At 43.7% G+C, this 22,617-nt stretch overlaps 4 protein-coding genes across 8 annotated transcripts in view; 2 read left to right on the top strand and 2 right to left on the bottom strand.

The window, feature by feature from the left end:
- Naprt (nicotinate phosphoribosyltransferase) overlaps window positions 1-4,567 on the top strand; it is a 44,653-nt gene extending 40,086 nt beyond the window's left edge. For all 5 annotated transcript variants that reach the window (XM_089567309.1, XM_089567307.1, XM_089567310.1 and 2 more), the window contains 2 exons: window positions 114-221; window positions 1,856-4,567. In XM_089567309.1, coding sequence (XP_089423435.1) covers window positions 114-221; window positions 1,856-1,933 — 186 coding nt within the window. In that variant the 3' untranslated portion in view covers window positions 1,934-4,567. The remainder of the gene's footprint in view (window positions 1-113; window positions 222-1,855) is intronic.
- A 2,380-nt stretch (window positions 4,568-6,947) lies between these two features.
- LOC149372759 (dnaJ homolog subfamily C member 27-like) lies at window positions 6,948-11,164 on the bottom strand. The gene is made up of 7 exons (XM_089587223.1): window positions 10,989-11,164; window positions 10,541-10,623; window positions 10,380-10,449; window positions 10,155-10,307; window positions 9,960-10,073; window positions 9,211-9,371; window positions 6,948-7,154 (listed from the first exon to the last, which is right to left on the bottom strand). Exons 1-7 carry the CDS (start codon window positions 11,061-11,063, stop codon window positions 7,019-7,021), a joined length of 792 nt encoding a protein of 263 aa, XP_089443349.1. The 5' UTR covers window positions 11,064-11,164; the 3' UTR covers window positions 6,948-7,018.
- A 442-nt stretch (window positions 11,165-11,606) lies between these two features.
- Window positions 11,607-12,633, top strand: CRIF (growth arrest and DNA damage-inducible proteins-interacting protein CRIF). The gene has a single exon (XM_089587211.1). The coding sequence runs from the start codon at window positions 11,763-11,765 to the stop codon at window positions 12,558-12,560; it is 798 nt and encodes a 265-aa protein (XP_089443337.1). The 5' UTR covers window positions 11,607-11,762; the 3' UTR covers window positions 12,561-12,633.
- Window positions 12,634-15,691: 3,058 nt separating this feature from the next.
- Sf3b6 (splicing factor 3b subunit 6) lies at window positions 15,692-22,518 on the bottom strand. Its single transcript, XM_089567306.1, has 4 exons — window positions 22,405-22,518; window positions 22,088-22,206; window positions 21,692-21,830; window positions 15,692-15,853 (listed from the first exon to the last, which is right to left on the bottom strand). The coding sequence occupies exons 1-4, from the start codon at window positions 22,426-22,428 to the stop codon at window positions 15,770-15,772; spliced, it is 366 nt and encodes a 121-aa protein (XP_089423432.1). The 5' UTR covers window positions 22,429-22,518; the 3' UTR covers window positions 15,692-15,769.
- Between the last annotated feature and the right edge of the window lie 99 nt (window positions 22,519-22,617).

Genomic DNA, 22,617 nt, shown 5'->3' with positions numbered 1-22,617 from the left:
TCATTGCAATAATTACAATTAAATAGAACAAACTGACAGCTCAGTTGCTTGTTTGTGTCATTCGCTCTGCATGGTGCTTGCAAAACTCTTCCCTAAATACACAATTTATTCAGATTGCAAGGGAACTTCCGCCCCTTGATGCCATACGGAACAGAGTCGGGGAGTCATTGAAGACACTTCGTCCGGACATCAAACGAACCTTGAACCCAACACCATACAAGGTATGTGCAGATGAGGAGGCTGTGGCTTCCGTAATTTCTAATTGCCTGTCACTTGGGCAGCTTATGGGCCACGCTACTGCTACATCCCGTATGTGCGCACATGTGTGTTGCTGTACTCAATGCTTGCACAAATTTAGGAATGGAGGGATTTTATCTGTCCACTGAATACTGCCAAGTATCCTTGGGAACAATGGTAAACACTGCGGACTCAGCGCCTCCATTCTGTGAACACTGACAGGATGTGCACCATGAAGGAGATCTACATGATTATGAAAATACAAATAAAAATGACTAACGAATCTTTTTCACCTGGTAAACATTGCTGAACATCTTCAGTACCATCTGAGAGTCCTGCACACACCTCTTGACTTCTTTACAGAGAAGCTTGAACGATGCCTCCTCAGCATATGTTACATTTACAACATTTTACCATGTTACACTCAGTGCACTGTATGCATGCTTGTAAAAAAAAAAAAAAGAGTAGAGCAGGCCAAACCTTACCTTCCCGTTCTGCGTGACATAATTTCCAGACTTTTCTTCTGGCCTCTGGTAACGAAAGGAATGTGCCTATAGTATGGTACCATAAGTTGGATTGCCTGCAGATCTATCTTGCCTGTATACTTGTTTTGTTACATAGGTTATCTTCACAAAAGATTAAACAGACAAATCTGGCTGACATTTTAGTTTGGGTGAAAAAAAATACATATTGCTGCTTTTGAATGCTTGGAAAAGCATATTCAGGTCTCTCATGTCCAAAGTATAATAGTTATCCTTCCAAAGCAAGATTAAATTAGATCCATTAAATTAGATCCATTAAATCTGGCATCAGCCAGATTTAATGGATTGCACAAAAGAAGAATGAGTAATTTTCGCCACTTCATAACTTCTAGCAGACAGAATAGTGCTGTGTATATTCTGGAAATGTTTAGACTAATTGTGGTCCTTGGTTTGTAAAAATTTTAAAAGAAAGCAACTGTAGTGTTTTTCTTTCAAATGCAAAAATGTTGCAATATATATCATCTGTATGCATATTAATAAATGTTTTTATACGAAGCATGTAGTTGGAATGCAAATTGGCACAAATGTTGGGAAAGGATGTGTTGTCTGCCAAAAAGAATTTCAACTTTCATGTCTTTTATACGTGAGGTTGTATGCATCAAATTCATCCAGTTTTTCAAAGTGTACAATGTTCGCAGTCCTTTCATGAAAGAAGCACCGCTAGAAAACAGGGATGAACATATTTTTTTCGTTAGGTTCTGCAAGTCTGTTTAGTATAAAAAGCTTCAAACTGGTGACTTGGAACTGCCTATGCTTTTTCTAATTGTTCTAATTGCTAACTTCGCTCGATTCTTGAAACATGCCTGTGGTAGGAACCAACCCGGTGAACTTTTTTACAGGGGAAATTTTTACTCTTGACGCTAAAGTTTAAACATGTAGGCTGCCCATGCATGTCTGATGTTATCTGGGAATGATCTGTACGCTACGCACCATCTTCTTGGCACAAATTTTTGTTTATCCTCTGCCTTTTGCTCGCCATTTTGTGTGCCTTTTCTCCAATGGCAGGTTGCAGTTTTCTTTCCTGTTCTTTCCCTCTTGACCTGGGTTTCCTTCCCTTTTGGAACCCTTCAAAACAGGTGTCCGTCTCCGACAACCTCTACATGTTCATGCACGAGCTGTGGCTTCAGAACGCTCCTATCGGGGAGCTGTCCTAGCGTGGCAACCGTGACGCGTCGTGCAAGCGCCTTAAGACATCTGCAGAGCCAAGAGTGAACGAAGAGCACTGGAGGAGCCTGGCAGCGTGTTGAAATGAAAGCATGCGGAAGAAAAGTGTGATACACTGGTAACTTTGTGGGAGATGAAATTGGGCCTGTGCAACTTATGCAACTATGAATTTAGCCTCGTGCGCACATAGCTCATGATTTTGTGGCACCGAGATTAGCTTGATGTTGTTTATTAACTCTTAGCGAAGAGGGACGCATATGTGTTGCTGTTTGTCGACAGCCTGGTTGTTTCACGCAGAATCGAAACTTGCGTTGTGCTTTTTGCATATATTTACATGGAAGTATTTTTATTGTTATTCAGATGCCTATCTTTGCAGACGTATAGTCTTGGATTTCGTGTAATGGAATGCATACGCCATGTGCATTGTGGTTAGCATGTTGTAGCTTTTAATTTTTGCTTTTGTGCGTGTCACCAGTTTTGTGTTTTAGCGTGCTATATTTTACTTAATCATGTTTTACTTTGCGCAATTAAGAGACTTAAATATATATTATTCCCTATTGGCTGTGGACCTTTACTTTGCGTTTATGGACGTTTTTGTTTGCGGTGTGCAGAAGAAGAGTGATGCTTCTTGTTCTCTTAATTGATGCACTGCCACTTCTCTGTACACTGACATCTCAATCGCAACGTCCGTATTGCTTGTAATGAGGCTGCCATGGTAACAAAGCATATATTTTTATTGTCTTTCAAAGCACTTCACATGTGGCCGTTCTGTATTGTTTTGAATTCATCTTTCACAGTCTGTCACTACATTCACTGCCTGTCGAGTGCAGTCCTGAGAACCTTGGTTGCGTGACTCTGTAGTGGTTTTTTGTGTGCAGTTGTCGTAAAGCAAACTTTTCGTTTTTCTCTATTTTGTACACATCAAAGTTATACTGACTTTGCAGCTCGTAGATAGAATGGAACTTTCGGTGCTATCACAATGCATGAATGGAGACTCTAGTGTTTGTCTCTCATCAAGGAGGTAGTGCGTGTGTTTAGTGTGATCAAGTAGCCTTCAGTCATGTTGTAGAGACATGAAAAATGTACATGTCTTTAGGCTGATGCGTTCTCACTGCTGGTAAAGTTGAACATCATTTTCTGGTTGCATGGCGTGCAATTTTATTCTTATGCCTGGTCTCAGTTGGCAATATTGGCTGTAACTAGAACTTAAAAATACCAGTTATGCACATGCTTGCTTTTTTTTTGGTTCAAACTCTACTATGTGCAGAGTTGCATTCCTTGGAATCTTTGTTCACCGGTTTTGAAGAAGCGGTGAAAAAGTTTTGCAGACATGGAAGTTCCCATCTCGATGCTTGCAAGGCCTGTTGTTCACTGGTGTTATCGACAACTAGAGGCATTTTGTTTCACACATAGCGTATGTGATTCTGAGCTGACTGAACTTGCCAGGCCGAACAATATTGCCATCAGTGACGTATTCTTTTGAGATGCAAAGTAGCATGGTGGAGGTGCAGTTGTGCTATCACATGTTGGGTTAAATGGATGATGGAAAGCTGGTTATTGTCACAGGTTTGTTTGCCCATGTAAATTGTATCGTACTACATAACTACAAATGATATCCCATGCAGCTCCTTCCTCTAAAGAATCAAAGCCGAGACTACAGAGTAAGAAATTTGCTTCAGTAAAATGTATGCAGCAAGCTGACACATGTGGTGGCAAACACTTAGTCTTTTGACAGTCTGAACACTAAGACCTAGAAAAAAAAAAAATATAGGATCATCTTTCTGTGATTGAAATCATACAGTATGGAATATATGGGAGGATGCAATAATGCTGTCTACTTTCTAAAACTAGAAATATGTAGCCAAATATTAAAGAGTGAATCTTAGAGCTTTTTAATAGTGATATGAGTAATGCTGGGAAGCTACACTGCTGCACTATTGTGAAAAGGTTTATACAGCGGCTGCGGGTCTTTCCTGTACTTTCTGTCATAATTTTTGCACTCTCAAGTTTTTAGAAGGTTTTATGAGCATATCAAGCACATATTGCTTGTGGGCGCGTCGCACAGAGAGTGCATGTTGATTAGCCTGCATCTGCTCAAAGACATGATCAAAGGACAGTAAGAACGACGTTAAAGAAATTTTCCTTGACTCTCAAATTTTGTTTTACTCTTTGGTCCGGAAAATTTTTATAATCAAATGTGTATCATATGCTACGACATCATTTGCACGAAACATAATGCGGAGAAAGTGTGGAACAGCTTTTTAATATTTTGAGTCAAAATAACCACTCTTCATGCTGCTACTGCTGTTGCTCTAGTGGATTGCAAGCCATGTATGTTCGGCAGTTTATGATGGCCCATGCATTGGCTTGTTTGTATTAATGCATCTAACACAACACCGCATAAATGTATTTACTCTCATTAGATGCACTGCTTATTCTAGTTCTAGTCACACTGTACTAGTTACAATGTTATACTTTTCTGTTGCTTTTATTTTTTTCAAGTATTCTGAAAAGTTGTTGGTTTCATGTGAAGGCTACTCCTTCAGTCGTACAAAGAAAATATGCATGTATAGTCTCACTCTAGTTGCAGGATGTTTATTAAATACTATACTTTCAATTATAGACGTGTGTCTTCCTTTGAGCGTCAGCACGTGGTCATGAAAATGCTGGAAATTTCCCTGCAGCCAAAGGTTTATGGGGTACAATACCAGTGAAAAATGCTTACCACCGTCTTTATATGCAGTCTGAAATTGGATATTCGCTTCTAGGTCTGGCGAAGCAAATTACAGAGTGCCATTGAATTGCTAGTGATAAGCCTCGGATAAAATTTTGACCACAGGTGTATGTGCATGTAAAGAGGCTGTGCTCTGTCTTCACTAAGGTTACCCACAACTTCCATAATGCCCGCATTTTGCGTTATTTTTACTAGAGGCTCACAGAAAAAATTTATTTCACATTTATAGTGCCCTCCAAGATTTTTGATAATTTAGCATACCCAAGTGCTGAAATATGGCCAAATCTCTTGTCTTGGTATGCGTACCTTGAAGAAGATCCGTTGACTTTATGTGTACAGCTTAATTTGGTGCGAGTATATCTTCATTAGACCTGAGCTTAAATTACTGTGCTTGTTCAAGAAAGGAGCTGTGCCCTGGTCATAGCGCCCTTTGTGCAGTTCAGTGCCTGTCAGTTTATCCCAAATGTTGTCACTTTTTGGCCTCGGAACACATATGGAGCCTGGTCTCCGCGTTGAGGATAGTAAAGACGGGTCATCACTATCCTCAACGAGGAGACCAAGTGCCACACGCGTGATGATCCCTGTCTCAAGACAGTGCATGACAAATTTTGCCATTACTTTTGCAACAATTAGTGGTATTAGTTGCAGCCTACCACTTAACAGGTTATATTTCAGCACTGCAGCTACTGTACTCTTTTTTTTTTTCTGCTGCTTGTGCAGTAATGCCTTCTTTGTACATAAAAACTTTGCCAGCAGCATGGCGCACTCGAAAACGACCAAACGCTGCACGAGAGAACTCCACTCAACGTCGATGAGGTATGTCGCCTTCTCGACCTCTGTCTGCGCAGTACCTTTTTCACCTACAACGGAGAATTTTTCAAGCAAACAACCGGAACTGCTATGGGGGCATCAATTTCAGTCACAGTGGCTAACCTAACCATGGAAGACGTCGAAAGCCGGGCCCTCTCCTCCTTTAATCCCAAGCCAAAGTTATTCCTCCGTTATGTAGACGACTGCTTTTGTGTGGTGAAAACCTCAGAGATAGAAAACCTCCAGAGTCATCTAAATTCAGTTGAACCGGCCATACAATTTACTGTTGAACATGAACAGCACGGCAGCCTGCCTTTTCTGGATGTCCTACTTACAAGGCACGACAAAGGCCTGCAGTCCTCGGTGCACAGGAAGCCAACCCACACAGGACGGTACCTACATTTCGATTCGAACCATCCTATCCCGCACAAAGCATCTGTCGTGACGTCATTACTGAAGAGAGCCGACTCCATATGTTCCTCAAGTGAAGATAAAAGGAAGGAGAAGAACCGAGTCATTTCTGACCTCCAAAAGAACGGCTACCCAAGCTCATTCATCCGGCGCATTATCAGGAAGCAAGAAAGGCAAAACAAAATCCGGTCTATTATTTCCTCAGACGCATGCCAGAAGCGGAAACGTGTTTGCATCCCCTACGTGAGAGGCGTGAGCGAGACGCTCGGTCGCATTCTCGGAAAAGAAGGGGTGCTGACAACGCACAAACCGACCAGCACTATCGGTCGCCTTCTCCCCCGCCCAAAAAACCGGCAGCCCAGAGAAAAGGCCCAGGGCGTCGTGTACAAAATTCCGTGTTCCGTCTGCCCGGCGTCGTACATAGGGGAAACGAAGAACTTCGCGGAAAGGATGAACCAACACAAAGCGGACGTCCGTCACATGAATCGTCAACGCAGCGCCGTGGCCGAACACTGTGAAGGGTGTGACCACCCAATTGACTTCGACAGCACCATTGTATTGGAAACGGAAGCTAACCCACGCAGGAGGCTTCTACTCGAGTCGTGGCACATACAGCAAACACGAGAGAATGTTAATCGTTCCCTGGGGACTCTCCCCTCATCCTACGTCCATGGGCTGCGGCCATTGACCCGCAGGTCCTCCACACAGGGGCTTAAAAAGCCAAGCTGCGCTCGCCCGTAGTCACACCGTGAAGAAGGGGCCGAGCCGGTCCCGAAACGTCGTGTTTTTCCTGTATTTTACTTGGTTGGCGTCACTTACCTTCTCCTAGCATGGTTAATGTAAAATATGGGGCCCACATCACCTGGCACCAGTTCTCGTCAAACCTCTGTCGTGTTATACTGTCATTGATGTGGCACACAACCAGTGGCGCTTTTCCGTAGATTTCCAGGTGTTATGACAGGCACAGATGTGCCAAAACAAGGCAAGGCTTTTGATAAAATGATCCTGATCATCTGGTGGTAAGAATAGAGCCAACACTCACAAAAGGATGATGGGTGTGGAGCAACGCTTTAAGTGAGGTAAGATTTAAAGTGAATGAATGACTAAGTGGCAGTTCCTGTCAGTGCAGTACACGTTTGAGCAGTGCAGTTCTTGCCGCTGCAAGCATCTTGAAGGCCTCCTCGCAGCCCGGTGCTGTGCTTTTGTCTGGGTGAAGTAGGACTGCTAGGCGGCGGTAAGACCTGTTGATGTCATCTCTGCAACCGGCAAAAACAACCAACCATTGTGTTAGTGTCATACATTAGCTTGGCTGTTGTACAGAAATGTGGTAAAGATGGAGTATCCAGCCCAGCAGAAGGTTTCTTTCTGGGCCTTGCTGTGTAGCTGGTTTCGCATCGTCGATATGTAAATTTCTTGAAGGTGGGAGGAATTCTTGTCTTTGCCTCTATGAAGCTTGGGTCTTCAAGGCGATGCTAACAGCCCCAGTACATAGCCTAGAAGTAAACCTCTTGGGCTGTATACTTCTAACAAAGACTGTACCCACTGTGATGGCTCAGTGCCTAGGGCATTTGGCTGTAGAGCATGAGGTAAGGGTTTTAATCCCAGTTTCGGCACTCGCATTTCGATGAAGGCAAAACACAAAACGACTTGAGTGCTGAGATTTTAGTACATGCTCAAGGACATTAAGAGGCTGAAATTATTACATGGCCCTACCACTATAGCATGCCTCATAGCCCACAGTGTTGTTTTGGCATATAAAAATGCATTTATGATTATAATTGAAGAAAATACCATGGGCCAGAATAAATCATGAAGCGGCAGAATGAACATGTTTTACCCAAATGATGTTTCAGTCGCTGAATGAGTGTCAGGATTCAAATACGGTCGGAATAGTATATTGATGCTTATGAGATTCAGGATTTTGATACTGAATATCTTTCAATATTTGTTTACAGCTAATATTTTGGTTGTAACATGTTCCCGTACATCTAAAACTTAGAGACAGTTTGCAGAACCAAACCAATGTGATGCACGGCGTTTTAAAAATGATCCCCAGTTTCCTTTTTCAAAGGCTGCTAAGTCATTTTCTCTCCTAGCAGCCACAGTGGCTCGGTGGTTATGGCACTCGGCTGCTGGCCCGAAAGACACGGGCTCAATTCCGCTGCGGAGATCGAATTTTAATGGAGGCAAAATTCTAGAGGCCCGTGCACTGTGCAATGTCAGTGCACATTAAAAAACCCCACGTGGTCGAAATTTCCGGAGCCGTTCACTACGGTGTTCCTCATAGCCTGAGTCGCTTTGGGGCGTTAAACCTGCATGAACCATTTTCTCTTCCGTCATGTCAGTGGCATTTTTAAACCAGCACTTATGTAGAGGATATTCTCTGCAGTGAATGGGGCATTGGCATTGTAGCATCACAAGTGAAAATTCCCGTGAAAAGTGAAAACTAGTCAAATCAGGAATATTATCCATGTGATTTATGGTGACATCATATTTTGAACAATATGAAGTAAATTGTTTATATCCTTGCCGTCTCTTTAATGTTACAGAATTTAAGAAAAATTCTTTGGTGTTTGATTTGATATTTTCTCCGAATATTTATTTTCAGTCTGGTCATGGCATTTAGGTATTCATACACCCCCACTGATCACATAATGAGCTCTCCCATTAATTTTCTCCATGCAAGTTTTGTTTTTGCCAGGCAGTACGTACTGAAATCAACTCTACTCTTCAAGTTAATCAATATCGAGCTGCTAACATACATCATGCATGACCCTTCATGTCAAAGGTATAATGTCATTTGTTTGTGTGAAATGCAGAAGTTTGTGTGTTCTGGTTCATGCGAAATATCTGCATTTCATTGTGCCTGTAGTACTGTGCAGCTGCTGGGACAGCTGAACGAAAATGTTTTTCACAACTGCAGACATGATATTAAATGCTTCTGTCATTACTTTTGTGGCTCCTGACAACAGTAATCCTGATATCATGATTATTTAATTAAAATGGTGCACTTAGAAGCATGGAGGGCCAAAGACCTGCATACCATACTAAGTGTTTTGTGTGCCATTTATTGTTCACTTTAATGATGCAACACAGCAGTAAAAAATTTGAGTCTCAAGTTTCTTGCAGCTGCTTCAACTTTAGTCAGTGCACATTGAACACACTGAGTACTGCTGATAGAAAACTTTCACTGACTATGTGACGTGAATGTGCTGGTTTAATATTTCCCTTCAACTAATGATCACTTGCCTACTTTTTACTAATTCTGTGTTATGCTCTATGTGATGTGAACGTGCTACTTTCGTCACTTACCTAGATGCCCTTGTGTCGACACCCAGCTTCTCGTACTCTGATCGGGACCAACGTACTTGGTGGACTGCCTGGAGCTCCTCTTTGCTGTAATTGCATGAAGACCACAGTGCTACTGGGTCCCTTCCCATGTCATGCACTTCGAGGACTTGCATCAGAAGGCTCTATGAGAATAGTGGAGGAATAAAAGAATTAGATGCAGTTACTGCAGTCCAGCAGCTTGGCTCTGCACTTTGTAATGGTTTGGCCCAAGTACCCTGATAAAACCTTGCCTAAGTAACTTCACATCCACATGATTGATTTCTAAAGTGCAAAAATTTATAAAGAACACTGAGCGCAATAGAAAAATTGAAGTGATGTTCATCTATTCCTTTCAACACGTGTGTTCATTCATTCCTCCTTTCATCCTTCATTACTTGTACATTGTCACTTTCTAGCTTGAGTGTACACTTCACGTTCGCATCTTCTTCATGCTACATTTTTTCACATTTCAATCTTTTGGCTACATAAAAACTGACTTCTTTTTCCCGGTCTTTTTGGGAGAGGCGTTGTGCTACTCCGAAAGAGAATTTGTTCAAAACACCACTGCTTGCTAGGCCACACAAGTACCTTGACCGGTAAATTATTCCCTAAAACTAACTTGGAGAGTTTGGATATTTTTGTGGCTCAGCATATTTTATTCATAGAAACCGTAGGTGCAAAAAATGCATGAAATTATTAAAGAATTTTTCCGGGAGAATAGGCGGACATACCTGGAACATTTCGTGGATGCCAACACCAGTGTATGCTGACACAACAAAGTGCGAAAATTTGTGGAGGTCCACCCATTTCTCCACTTCTTTGTTTGGTGCATGTGCTTTGTCACTCTGAATGTGTGGAGCAGAGGGAATGGTTCATTCACTTTTGACATGAACCGGTCAATATACAGCAGGATGCTTGGTTATTACCTTGTTTCCGCACACAACACAAACCACTGACGTATTGTCCATGCCCTGTGCCATCTCGTTGAGCCATCGCTCAAGTGTTTCAGAGCTTGAACTGTTGCTGATGTCATACACAAGGAGAACAGCATCAATGTTTGAGTAGAATTCCATACGTACCTAAGAAAGATTGAAGTGATACAGTTTGGTGGGATATCTCTCTTTATTTCTTTGGTTTAATATGGGACTCACTATTTTGAATATAGGATGTCCAGAAAGGTCAAATATGTTGGCCAGAACATCAGTGCTGTCAACAGAAACCCTGTGATGGTAACAAAGCACAAAAGAAGAGTGTAAAAGTGCAGCAAGGGCTATTAAAGCTTAGAAACAGTTGAGTATTGTTTGCAGCGCACCTAGTTGCTCCAAAGTCAACGCCTACTGTTGCTTGATACTTCGAAGAAAATCTTCCATCGCAGTACCTCTTGATTATGCTGGTCTGCAAATAGTTTGTTGAATCATCGTCAGTATGCGCGATTTACCTCCGTTTTGAGAATTACTGCGCATTATTTATTTATTAGTCACTGAATTCTCTTAACACTGCTGCTTATATGAAAAATTATGACAACTCTTCTTCTTTCGCATGAAAAAGTACAGCTAGCTGCTGCCATTAATCTGCATGTACAGGGTTTCATTCTTGCTAACATCGTGAAATATTAGTTAAGCTCAACCCGCAGGTATACGGTAGCATTTGCATCAAATAGTCTGTACATACTGTCATATAATTTCGCCAATATTCTTAGCGTGATAAGCTACATGAAACGTGTACAGTTCAAAATGCACGCGTCCTCCATGCAATAGTACCTTTCCGGCTTCTATGTTTCCGACTGTAATGATTCTGACATGGCGTGGCCTCTTTATCCTGCCGTGCAAATCCATTGTACGCTGTTCGCCGGTAGCCCGCACCAATGGCCCGCACAAGGGTCGCGAAATACCTTCGAGGATGTGCACCCCTTCACCTAGAATTGCGAGAGCATCGAAAACGGTTTTGGGGCCTCAGGGTCAGCGCACCTAAATATAGCCCGCACAACCACGCCTTCTCGTCTCTGTGTTAACTAAGCTCCGCTAAAATATTTATGCTGCTGTATTTAGTTACCTCTGTCTTGTGCTTTAGTGAACAAGCCATTACTACTTTGTTACCGTATTATTTACGATCGTTATGTGACGCACTGTACATTGGCGGCCGAGCTTTCCGCGCGGGGTTTCGGTTTCGTTTTCGTCAGCGGCTCTGGTGCCGCTAACAAATAAGTGCAGTACAACAAATATAAAAAAGTCACAATAAATTTAGTAAAGACACACTGGTAGTTGTACTTATTAGCTAAGTGAGAAATTGCCGAAGACCATTGTCACTACCCCAACGCAATGGGGTCACGACCATACAATCTATCTACAGTATTCGAATGTCTCAACATTTCTCTACTGCTCCTATTGCTAATTAAAATGGCGGCGTGCATGATCGCTGTTCTCTGTGCGGGACGTGTGGCTTGAATATGCAGTTTTTGCGCCCGTAAATTGACGTACTGTTGCAAATTGGGATATTACTTGGTTTGTCTTCTTACTGTTTAAGTATCGACGACCATGCTGGTTGCCTTGAGAAGCGCAGTTTTGTCCTCGCTGAAGCTCGTGCCGAACTCGCTTCGTCGTTGCACTGGCTCCACATCCGAAACATCGGCGATCGCGTCCACGAGTACCGCGGTGAGAACGCTATCCAAGGAAGAGATCGACAGAAAGCGTGATGTGTCCCGCCTTTCGCGGCGCGTATACGCCAGAGGCGTCAAGCTGGAGTACACTTCTCCCATGATGGAATTCGAATATAATATCCCTAACATGCGCAAGGACTACGCCAAGTTCGGTAGCGCGACGGGCATCAACCCGGGCATTATGTGGCCCTCCAAAGAGGAGCTTCAAGACCTAGTATACATCGAGAAGAAGTTCTACCCGACGCTTCAGCAGCTTTTCGACGAAGACCGAGCCAAGCAACAGGCAGAGGTGGAAGCGCGGAGACTTCGGGAAGAGGAAATCGAGCGAAACATGGCAAAGTTGGCGAGCGCGAGGATAGCAATGCTAGAACGGGAGGCCGCAAGGAAGGCCAAGGCCGACGAAGAGCGGCTGCAGCGCGAACAGATGATACTGGAGGTCCGTGAGTACATTGGCTACAATGTTGAGCCTTCCGATCCCAAGTTCAAGGAGGTGATGGAGATGAAGGAGGAAGAGAGGAAGAAAGCCCAGAAAGAGGCCAAGAAGAAAGCGAAACAAGAAAAGATGCTCGCCAAGCTCATGGCCGTCGGGGCTGCAGGCACTGATGAGGGCAAGGCTACTGATGCGAGTGGCAAAACCACAGAGGAGAGCGGAGACGTCCAGAAGGAAAATAAGTAGGAGCGCCTGTTCTCCAATCCGCCTTTTCTTTTTTGCTTAGACAGATTAATAAAATAATGATGAAATGTTGGAATGCTCGGCTGTTCATTGTGCTTACGGTAACATAAGGGGTTGACATACAGTAAAAACGAGGAGAATACATAGTCTTCACGGCTCATTTGCTCTCTGTAACCACTCATATTCGTCAGAGGTGGCAGTGACCACACTTTTGTTTTAAAAAGATAGATGCAGAGAACAGCCAGTGGGCTCAAGTAGAAAATAACTACGTCATGAATGTAGTTGAGAAGCCTACAACGAGGCCAGGTTGATGCTAGTGGCCATGGCCACTGGAATACAAATTGGAGTGCAGTGTTGGTCATGTATTGAGGCGCTAGATGCCATTTGTACCTGATGTATATGAGCTGTACTGACTGTTCCCATTTTTAATTGTGGTGCTGTGAAAGAGTTGTCCAAGTCTGGGAGTTCATGGCATTTCCATTCGGTGAGTAGGTCTCGTGTGACGGCAGCATTTGTTTGCGGTTGCTGCAGGATGGCCACCGCACCATGTGTCAGCCCTCGAATGGTGACAGAAGCATGGTAATAAGCCTGCACTTAGAGGTGAAGGTAGAGGTGGGCTCGTGAGGAATAATATGCATGTACGTAATGCTTCTGTTCTACTCTTGTTCACTGTCTCGTAGTAGACGCCACCTTTCCTTCATCCATGTAACACCCAGCTGATGTAGCAAGCAACATCCACTTTTTTTTCTCTTGTGTGAATAAAAATGTTCACAGCAACAAAGCCACACATTTCAAGGTTTTTCATGTTGCTAACAATGCTGGCATAGAAACCAAATTCTAAGAATGGAGTCATGACTATTGTGGTCTCAACGCATTCAGGGTCGATGGTGAACTGCGCCTCGGTGAAAACATCTAACCCCACTCATGCAGAGGAGGCAGCTATTGCATTAGCTGTAGCATCTAACCCCAACGCCGTTGTGCTCACTGATTCCCAGAACGCCTGTCGCAACTTCAATAACGGATTAATTCACAAGTCAGGGTTGTCATTGCTGACTAAGCATGCACCCAACCAAGTCTCGGTCATCTGGTTCCCCGGTCACCTGGAACTACCAGGAGGAAACGAAGCCGCCCACAGGCATGCCCGAGCTCTTTTATACCGGGCGTCGCCCCCTGATGACCATGAAGGGTAATAGGTTTAGCAGTGTATGCTGACAATCTCGCGCCATACAGAACAGCTAGAAAGGAGTACCCAACACCACACAAATCCCTCAATAAGTTAGAAGAGAACACCCTTAGGAGAATACAAAACCAACACATACCCAACGCCAGCTAAATTACACCTGTGGTACCCTACACTATACTCTCCGCGGTGCCCACACTGTGGAGAGGTAGCTAACCTCTACCATATGGTGTGGGCATGACAATATAATCCCTTAGTTGACCCCATTCCCAACCCCTCGGAGGAGCAGTGGGAGGCTATTCAGCTCAGCGGTGATCCTGACCATCAGCACTGGCTGGTGGGGAGGGCCAGTGCAGCAGCAGCAGCCAATGGACTACCGGACTAGGCGGCCCACCTACATGTTCTGAGAATATTGAAGAAATAAAGATGTTTGTAATCACTGCTGAATCATCCCTATGTCTCATGCAAAGCAAACCTTAATTCTTGTAGCTGAAATGTATGATATTCAAACATGAAAGCATGGGTGACATCAACATTGACACCCATAACTATTTTAGCGCGCTAGCACTTATAGTGGTCATTCCCCGCATTTAGTGTGTTTGAAGCCAGTTTTCTGGCAGGTTGTCACCACTCTGTGCGCAGGTGAGCAGCCTGCCCACAGTGTCAAGTGGCAGCTCAGTTAACTGTGAAAGGCTGCTCGGGAAGAGCAACCTGGGTTGCAACCCAGCCCAAGCAACCCAGGTCCCACCGATGGCAGCACCTGTCAGAGAAGAGCAGTGGGGCACTGCTTGACCACTACACCACAGCACCAGGAAGACTTCCAGGAATCTATGAATGTAGAGAATGACCGATTCTGCATATATGGACGCTAACCCATTACCGCTATCCGAGCAACTGCCATCCATGAACACTGGAACCGAAATGAAGCTGCTAGTGCACCTAATTTGCATTTGACCTAACTACGCAAATTGAACATAATTTTTTATTTATGCTGTATGCCACAGCACTGAGAGGTTCTGCCTACCATTTAACATCCGAGCTGCGTGGCACCACATGCAACTGCCAAAAAGTAGAGGTTTGGTAGGATTCCATTTCTAAGTTTACTGCCTTTTCGACTTTCACTTGTATGGCTTGATTCGATTGAGAAAAGCCTAACAAGACCTCACCTGAGGCCATAGCCAGTCAGGGTTGGCCCGTCAGGGCATGCTGTGATGTCATCACAAGGCCACATGACCTCTCTCGACCAATCAGTGACTTTCATCTCAGACAAGGGCTTTTGGTGTGACAACTCTAATGCCATCACACTAAAACCAGCTGTTTCTTTGGTTGAATGGAGCCCAAGATTGCTGTAATTCAGTGATTACCTTTTTACAGAATGACACCACTTATTTTCCACACAAGCAGTCATACTGCAAGCACAGCTGCAGCAGAAAATACATTGCATCTATCTTCTCTTGTACTTCAGAACGTTTTCGTCTCTCTTACTTCACAAAACTATTCATCACAAGCCCCATTTGCATACTGCAGTAGTCCAATTATCATGTTCATCCAGAACTGATTATCCACATAAATTTGAAACATATAAGCCACTCACATCTTGTATTTCTCAAGAGCAGAACTATCTTACTGGACTGACTACTACTACTGTCAAACATCCAAGGCTTTTGTTTTTCTTCAGCTAAAACTGCATAATCTGAATGCTTAAAGTTTACCTTGTTTATTAGTTTTATCAACCTTTCTGTTGAAGGAAAAATAAGTAAATAAATAAATAGGTTGCATTTCACTGTGACACTAATGGACTTCTAGTGTACAGCATCCTCCAGAAATTTGAAACTTATACAGAAATTTTCCAGTTACCCTCTTACCTTAAGCTGCCTCATCCAACTGATGTTTCAATATTACAGGCTCTCTGTGCACCATATTTCTGGAAGAGGGAAATAGAACAGCAACCAGCTGAGGGCATGAAATGGGGGGCTCATTTATTGAAATGAACAATAATGACACTTGGTACGACTGTAGTAACCTGCAAACTTCAGTCATCAGACGAAACACCATACTTTTTCTTGACTCTCTCAATTTCTTCCTTCTTCTTTTCTTGGTCGACTCGCTTGAAGGCCTGTAATGAAAGCAAAAAGGGAAAATCAGTATCACGGTAGACGAATGATACAATGGAAGAAACAGGCACAAAGTTTTACCAACGAGCGTTCTACATAGTGTGTTTCACACCAAGCTATGCTGGACCTCTTGCACATGTTTTCAACTGCAGCAGGTGACATAGATACATGCAAAAAAATTACGAGGAACTTAAGCGGCTAAAGTGGTGAAAGGCGAAAGCCTGAGTGCTGCATTCTGCTGCGCGATTGTTCACTGCCAATTTTGTTGGTGCATTAATTAACTGCCAATTAATGACGCTTTAGCTTCGCGTTTAGGAGAGGAACGCGACAGCCTGTTGTAGCACCTGTTGTAGCGCTGCCATAACGCCACCACCCGTTCGGAGGGATGCATAGCCCATTGAACGCAACGCTTCTTGAGGAAAGGAAATTACTGAGGAAAGGAAATTACGCAGTAATTCACTGTCATCTCGGTGGACACCTGAGCCGCACCATACAGGAAGGGAGGAAGTGTGAGTGAAAGAAGAAAGAGGGGCCTTAATGAAGAAAATGAAAATTGTATCTGAGGAAAGGAAATTACGCATTAACTGTCTCACATATCTCAGTAGACACTAGTCAAAAATTGTATTTGAGGAAAGGAAGTTGCCCAGTAACTGCCTCACATATTTCGGTGGACACCCGTCACGCAATGGACCAATTTGGACCAAATATGCCTTGCTCCTCAGTAAATTGGTTTTTGAGGAAAGGAAATGTACCTGTCTCTCATATCTCAGCAGACACCTAAACCTCCCCATAACCAGAAGGGAGGAAGATGGGAGTGAACCAAGACACTCTACTCACTAGACGCACCTTTGTTCATTCCAAACCATCGAGCTGGCATGGCGGAGTGGTAGCGTGCTCGACTCGCACTCCGGAGACCGGGGTTCGATTCCCAAGCTCGGCAAATTTCTTACTCGGTTTTATTTATTTATCTGGTCTGACTAGAAAGGTTATAATTAGACTACAAACTAAACTCAGTTAAACATACTTTGAGCATCACTATACGATCCCTTTAATTGGTTGCATGGTTAGTAGCCAAAGTACAATTGGGCCCGTTTGAAATTCGCACATTGTGACGTCACGACCGTTTCGACCAATTGAAAAGCGTGACATTTCTGTCGACAGCTCCTGCTTACAACGATGAGGCATTAAAGGCTTCCGCCTTAATAAAGCTGTATGTCGAAATCATAGTGGTGCACTGCAGAGTCAGAAGTGCCCACTACACAGTGTTCACCACCTCCACAATGAATAAATGACACATTAGGCCGTTTTGAATTTGTTTCATTTCGTCTTATCAATAGACTAAAACAATAACTCAAAATTTTGGGGGGCTAATGGGCTTCTTTGTGTGGTAGTAGTCGTTTTTGTTGCTGGCCATGGCAATTGCTATCTAATGTTGTAATCCAGAGCAGCAGCAGGTGGAAATAAACGGGACAGGGAGAGTAACAAGAAGGGACTGGGAAGAGCTATGTACATTATTTACAAACTACAAAAAGTAAACAAGTTTTCTGCAGCTCGTTTACTTCTGTGCGGCAAAGCACCACTACGGGCTATAAGTAGCACAGCTCTTCGATCTTACCAGTTGTGAAACTTCCCATAGGCTTTATGTACTAAAAAAAACGGAGCTCTGATAAGGCCAAAACTAGGGGGCTTACTGAATGTGTCAACACCCAAGGGTCAATAACGTAAACTGTGTTAAGGTTACAAGCTAAGACATTATCCGAGATTGTTGATGAAATCAGAACCACCTGGCAAAGAAATCAGTGGAACAGATGGAGGAATGAAAATCCACAGATATAGCAGTCGGAGGTATAAATTAATAAAACAAGCAAAAAAAAGAGACTGCCTTCAGAAGATAATTGCGACAGCTTTTATTGGTTTGGTTCCAGATGGCACCGCCATGCATAAGCCCCTAGAGTCACTGCAGAAGTTATCAAAGTACTGTGATCGTCATATATTTGCCACTGGATTTGGAAGCTTCATGGCTAGCGCTGACTGACCGTCTCAGCACTGCAGTTGCATATGTGGTTCTCCATGTATCTGCTTATGCAATGTGGTTGTTATAAGTGACAATTTAAACTTATGTGCATAAGGCACAACTAACTTGGGAGATAATGTGAACGGACTCTGTCTCGCGCATGTATGCGGGTCCTAGAGGAAAGCTCTTAGGCTATGGAACCCTGTCGCTGTATAGAAGGTTCCTACAAATGATGGCCTTAGCTAATTTGGCACATTTGTCTGTGGCAGCCATATTTCTTCCAAGCACGGTGGCGCGAGGAAAAGGAACAAGGTGCTCTGAAAAACTTAGCCAGTGACTCCATAAGCCCCCATAAAGTCGCCCATGGGACCAGTCAATTCTTGAAGTGGAGTTTCCGAATTGGTATGAGTGCTGATAAGTGGGGGCTGGAGTTTTCAATTTTTATTTTTTTTTAATTTGGCGAACTTTTCTCGGTGTGTTTTTATTCAGCGAATATCATTTTCTACAGCGGAGTTACTGACTTTTTTTCGATGACAATGTGGCATTCCTGCGCAGTCAGGAGACACTTCAGTCAGGAGTTTATCTTGGCCTGTTCCTGGCCTTTTTCTCAGAAATAGCAGACGATTTACTTAGTAATTATAACAAAAATAGTCTCACTAAGAGCTGTTTTTTTTTTGCCATTAATAATAAAGGAAAGTAACGGAAGTTAAATGATGCAGCTGTAAGACAAAAACGCAAGACGAGGTTTACTCTCAAAACTGAGCGGTCGTGTTATCTTTGGGCTGTTACGCTGCATTGAGTGAGAGAGCAACATATCCTGCGAATTGCGTGTTACAGCCAGGATGAAACTCCTGCTAAACTGGTGCAATTACCAAAACATGACACTTTTTTATTAAGTGGTTTTGGGTCAGTGCCCTTACATGCAGTGGAAAAACCTACTTAACCAAGTTACTGCCCTAACTGGGTGATGACAGCGAACAAACAGTGCTTCGCTAGAGATGGTGAGGAGGTGAAGCCTAGGTCTGCAGTGGCACGTAAGGTAGTGGAACAATGCCTCAAAACACACAACTGCAATAACCAAGCCCTACCAATGTCCTACCACACCCCTCGCTTACGTACTTTCTGCTCACCGTGAAAGGTGGCAAATTGCCACCCGGATAGTGAACAAACTGCCCACTGTAGCAACTTAGATTAACGATTGGTTGTGAGAGGATGTTCGGGAAGAGCAATCTGGGTCTCATAAGCCCCTCTGGTGACTGTGTTTGAAACGGCCACCTGCCGGGGCAGTAGCACATCGCTTAACCGCTGCACCACTGTGGCAGAAGTGGTATGAAGACTCCCTGATGAACGTAAAGTAGACAATGACCAACTCCACATATATGGGCATGTAGGCAAAACATAGGGGATGGAGAAGGTGTAGTACTTGTGAGGAGGGCTCTCTAAAGCTATCGCAATGTACTCTTACGGGTAGGCCAAGCATTGTGTGATGGTGAAAGAACAGCATCCATGTCTGTAAAGCGATACATAAAGAGGACCCCAGGTCACTAAAGGGACCCATTAATGCTATTGCATCATACCCTTAAGACAGAGCTTAACCGGCATTGTTGGTAACGTCTTAGCTGACGATGCTGCTCGATCGGCTCACGATACAACCAACACTGTCCGCATACCACTGACAAGAGCTGACGCAGCAAGGCACCTTCAACTGCTCGCCCGAAACCTGACTGTAACGTCGTGGTCTGCCCCTGGAGGTTGGACACCCCGCTCGCATCACTTCAACCTCTTGCTCCAACATCTATACCATTCGGCCTCCCCCGCGGTGATACTAGGCTGTTGTGCCGCCTGTGGCTGGGAGTGGCGTTCACAAACGCTTATTCCCATCTCATCGCAATGGCTGACTCTCCAGCGTGTGACCAGTGCGGTTGTGACGAAACGATCAGCCACCTCCTCTGTGACTGCCCTCGTTTTGAGCGAGAGCGCGGTTTCTTAATTGCTTCTCTGCTCCGCTTGGACTCGCGTCCTTTAACAGAGACCAACGTTCTGGGGCCTTGGACACAACCTTCCACACAACGGAAAGCGGTGAAAGCGCTCCTGAATTTCTTAAGGGACTCGGGGTTGCATTCCAGCCTATAATCTTTAAGTTTTCAGTGCGCGCCCTCTATCCCTGTGACATAGTGGTCACTGGACACTTAGAAAACTCATTTCCTTGCTGCTCTTTTTCCTTTTTTCCCCTTTGTTCCCCTCCCCAAGTGTAGGGTAGCCAACTGGGCATCGCCTGGTTAACCTCCCTGCCTTTCCGTCCTTTTCTCTCTCTCTCTCTCTTAAGTGTTCCCTCAAGTTTTCTTCTTTGACTGAACTCCGACTCAATAGCCAATTAGCTGAGGTATGCAAGTAACAGATACTGACCTTTCTAAACAAATTTCGAATAGTGAATTCAGAGTAATATATGTAAAGCACATGGGAATACACTGTCACATAGGCCGCTGGCTGCCTGTGCATGTTAGGGTAAAGGCACTATCACCACTCGTAACCTGATCACACTGCAAACTGCTCTAATTTCCTACTCTCAGGTAGAGATACAGGAAGTGAATGAAAAATATGTTAAATGTAAGCCATCAAACTCAGGCAACCGGACCTGTATGCAATGTCATTACAGAGAAGATCAAAGTCACATGGCACTAAACCTCCACTGGTGATTATTTCTGACAGATAAACTGCCCACCAGTAGTCCTCAGAGTTCTTCAAAGCATTTTTGGCACTTTGACATGCCTCACAGTCTCGAAACTTATGCAACTTGGTAAACAATCTAGAATTTAGCAACATTTTCTGCATGTTCAGTCATCTATCTATTACAAAGTAGCTTCCCTTATGGCACTTTTGACTGGTAATTTCCAGAGCACTTTGACAAGCAGCACCATTGCCTGGTCTAAATAGAGAGCCCCTGATGAATCTGACTGGTTCATTATGAGTGCTTGTTTCTGGCTCAAGGTGTACCAGGGCACTCTCAGTCTGGATGCTAGAGTAGCCAGGTGGTGCGAGTCACTTGCATACTTTCTATTAATCCTGGCGCTGAGACAGCATGCCAGTGATGCATAAGGACACAAGCTCACAGTGGCAAGAGGCTGCGTGACAATGCTTTGAAGTTATTTTTGTAGAAGTTTAAAGCTGCTGTAGTTCACCAGCATCACTGTAAATACACGCAAGTGTTTCTTTGTCGTCTGCAGCAGCAACAGCAGTGCTAATGGTGATGACTGCACCAGCAGTATTTGCAAGTACACAAAGGCTTTGTGTGAGAATATTTCAGCTGTAACTCTGTAATTGCTCTCTTCTTTCATGAATTTACAATACATGTGCTTTTCAGTGCAAACAATACGAGAAAAATCCCTGCACAGTGCAGTGCTTTTGTGTCACGTAATGACAGCATAAGTATGTACAGTTTCCCGGAACAGACTACGATGAACATTTCTGCAAGTAAAACTCTTCACCACTGACAGCTCTGAGGATGGAAAACAGATGTGCTTTGGCAATCAAGTGCGGAGTGGAATAAATGAAATCCACCAAATGTTGTGACCAATTGGTGCTAACCAAAGGGCTTTCACGCTGTTCTGTTTCTGTTGCATAAGTGTTCCCATAATAGTTCGCATATTCAGATTGCCAGTGCCTCCTTTGAATTAGTTAAAAACCGACATCAGATCCACTCTCTCCGAATTACAGGATCAAAGATGACCTGTCGAAGATGCTGTATATTAATTAAGTTGTGGGCATACAAGACTGCTGAACGAATACACTGTGATACTGTGAAGCGATGCACAGGGCCCATACATACCTTAGTAGGCTGGTAGTACAGTACAACAAGGTACCGATTGCAAACGTTGAAGCCGGAAAGGTGATCGCAGGCATTTTTGGCATCAAAGATGTCTTCGTAGACAACAAAAGCTGTGCCACGAGTCTCGGGTGTGTTTCCACTGCACGAAAAAAATAAAAAGACAAGTAGCAAGAGCTTGCATCACCAGAACATACATGGACCTTATAGAAGCACCACGACGTCTCAGGGTAACATCAAAAGGAATAAAATCAGGTAAGTACAGGAGTCGCCCCCAACGGCATGCGCCGTCAGTTAACACACAATCAGGCATTCCAGTAACACGTACAGCCTTCTGTCGTGACGACCAGAGAGCGTTGCTAACGTTGTCCGCAATATATGAAAACTCATCGCACTTACACTCTGATCTGTCTGATGGCTCCGTACTTGCCGAAGATGTCGTACATTTCCTCGCCGGAGATTTTGTACGGCAAATTTCTGACGTACAATATCCTGTTTACTTCTGGCGGCAGCCGAACCTACAGAGGAGAAAGCAAGAATCAGCTCAAAGACGCCGATGCACAGTCAGCCGCTGCGTAGAGGATGCAAGGAACAAAAAAGGGAAGCAAAGTAATGCGTGCGGGGTAGCCCTATGTTTGCTAGTCGTTCCGGCTTCTACACAGCATGCTAAAGAAGCCACACAAATTACGAAGGGGACAAATTATTACAAAACTTACGCTTGTCTTCCTTTGCATCGCCATGATTGCGTTTTGTTGTGATTCGCTGCGACTCGACTTGGCCAGACTTGGCTTAGGACCAACAAAAAAAACATAAAGCTTGTTTGACAAAGCTTCAAAATACTCTAAATAAATAAAAATAATTTATAAAATATATACATTTAAAAAATTTATAGTTGTAATAATTTGTATATTAGTTTTTGTTGCTTCTAA

The sequence above is a fragment of the Amblyomma mixtum genome, chromosome 1, assembly GCF_055824585.1.
Source record: "Amblyomma mixtum isolate Tamu chromosome 1, ASM5582458v1, whole genome shotgun sequence".
Classification (NCBI taxonomy): Eukaryota; Metazoa; Arthropoda; class Arachnida; order Ixodida; family Ixodidae; genus Amblyomma; species Amblyomma mixtum.
Note: the sequence above shows the minus strand (reverse complement) of the source record. Positions and strands in the feature narration are given on the sequence as shown.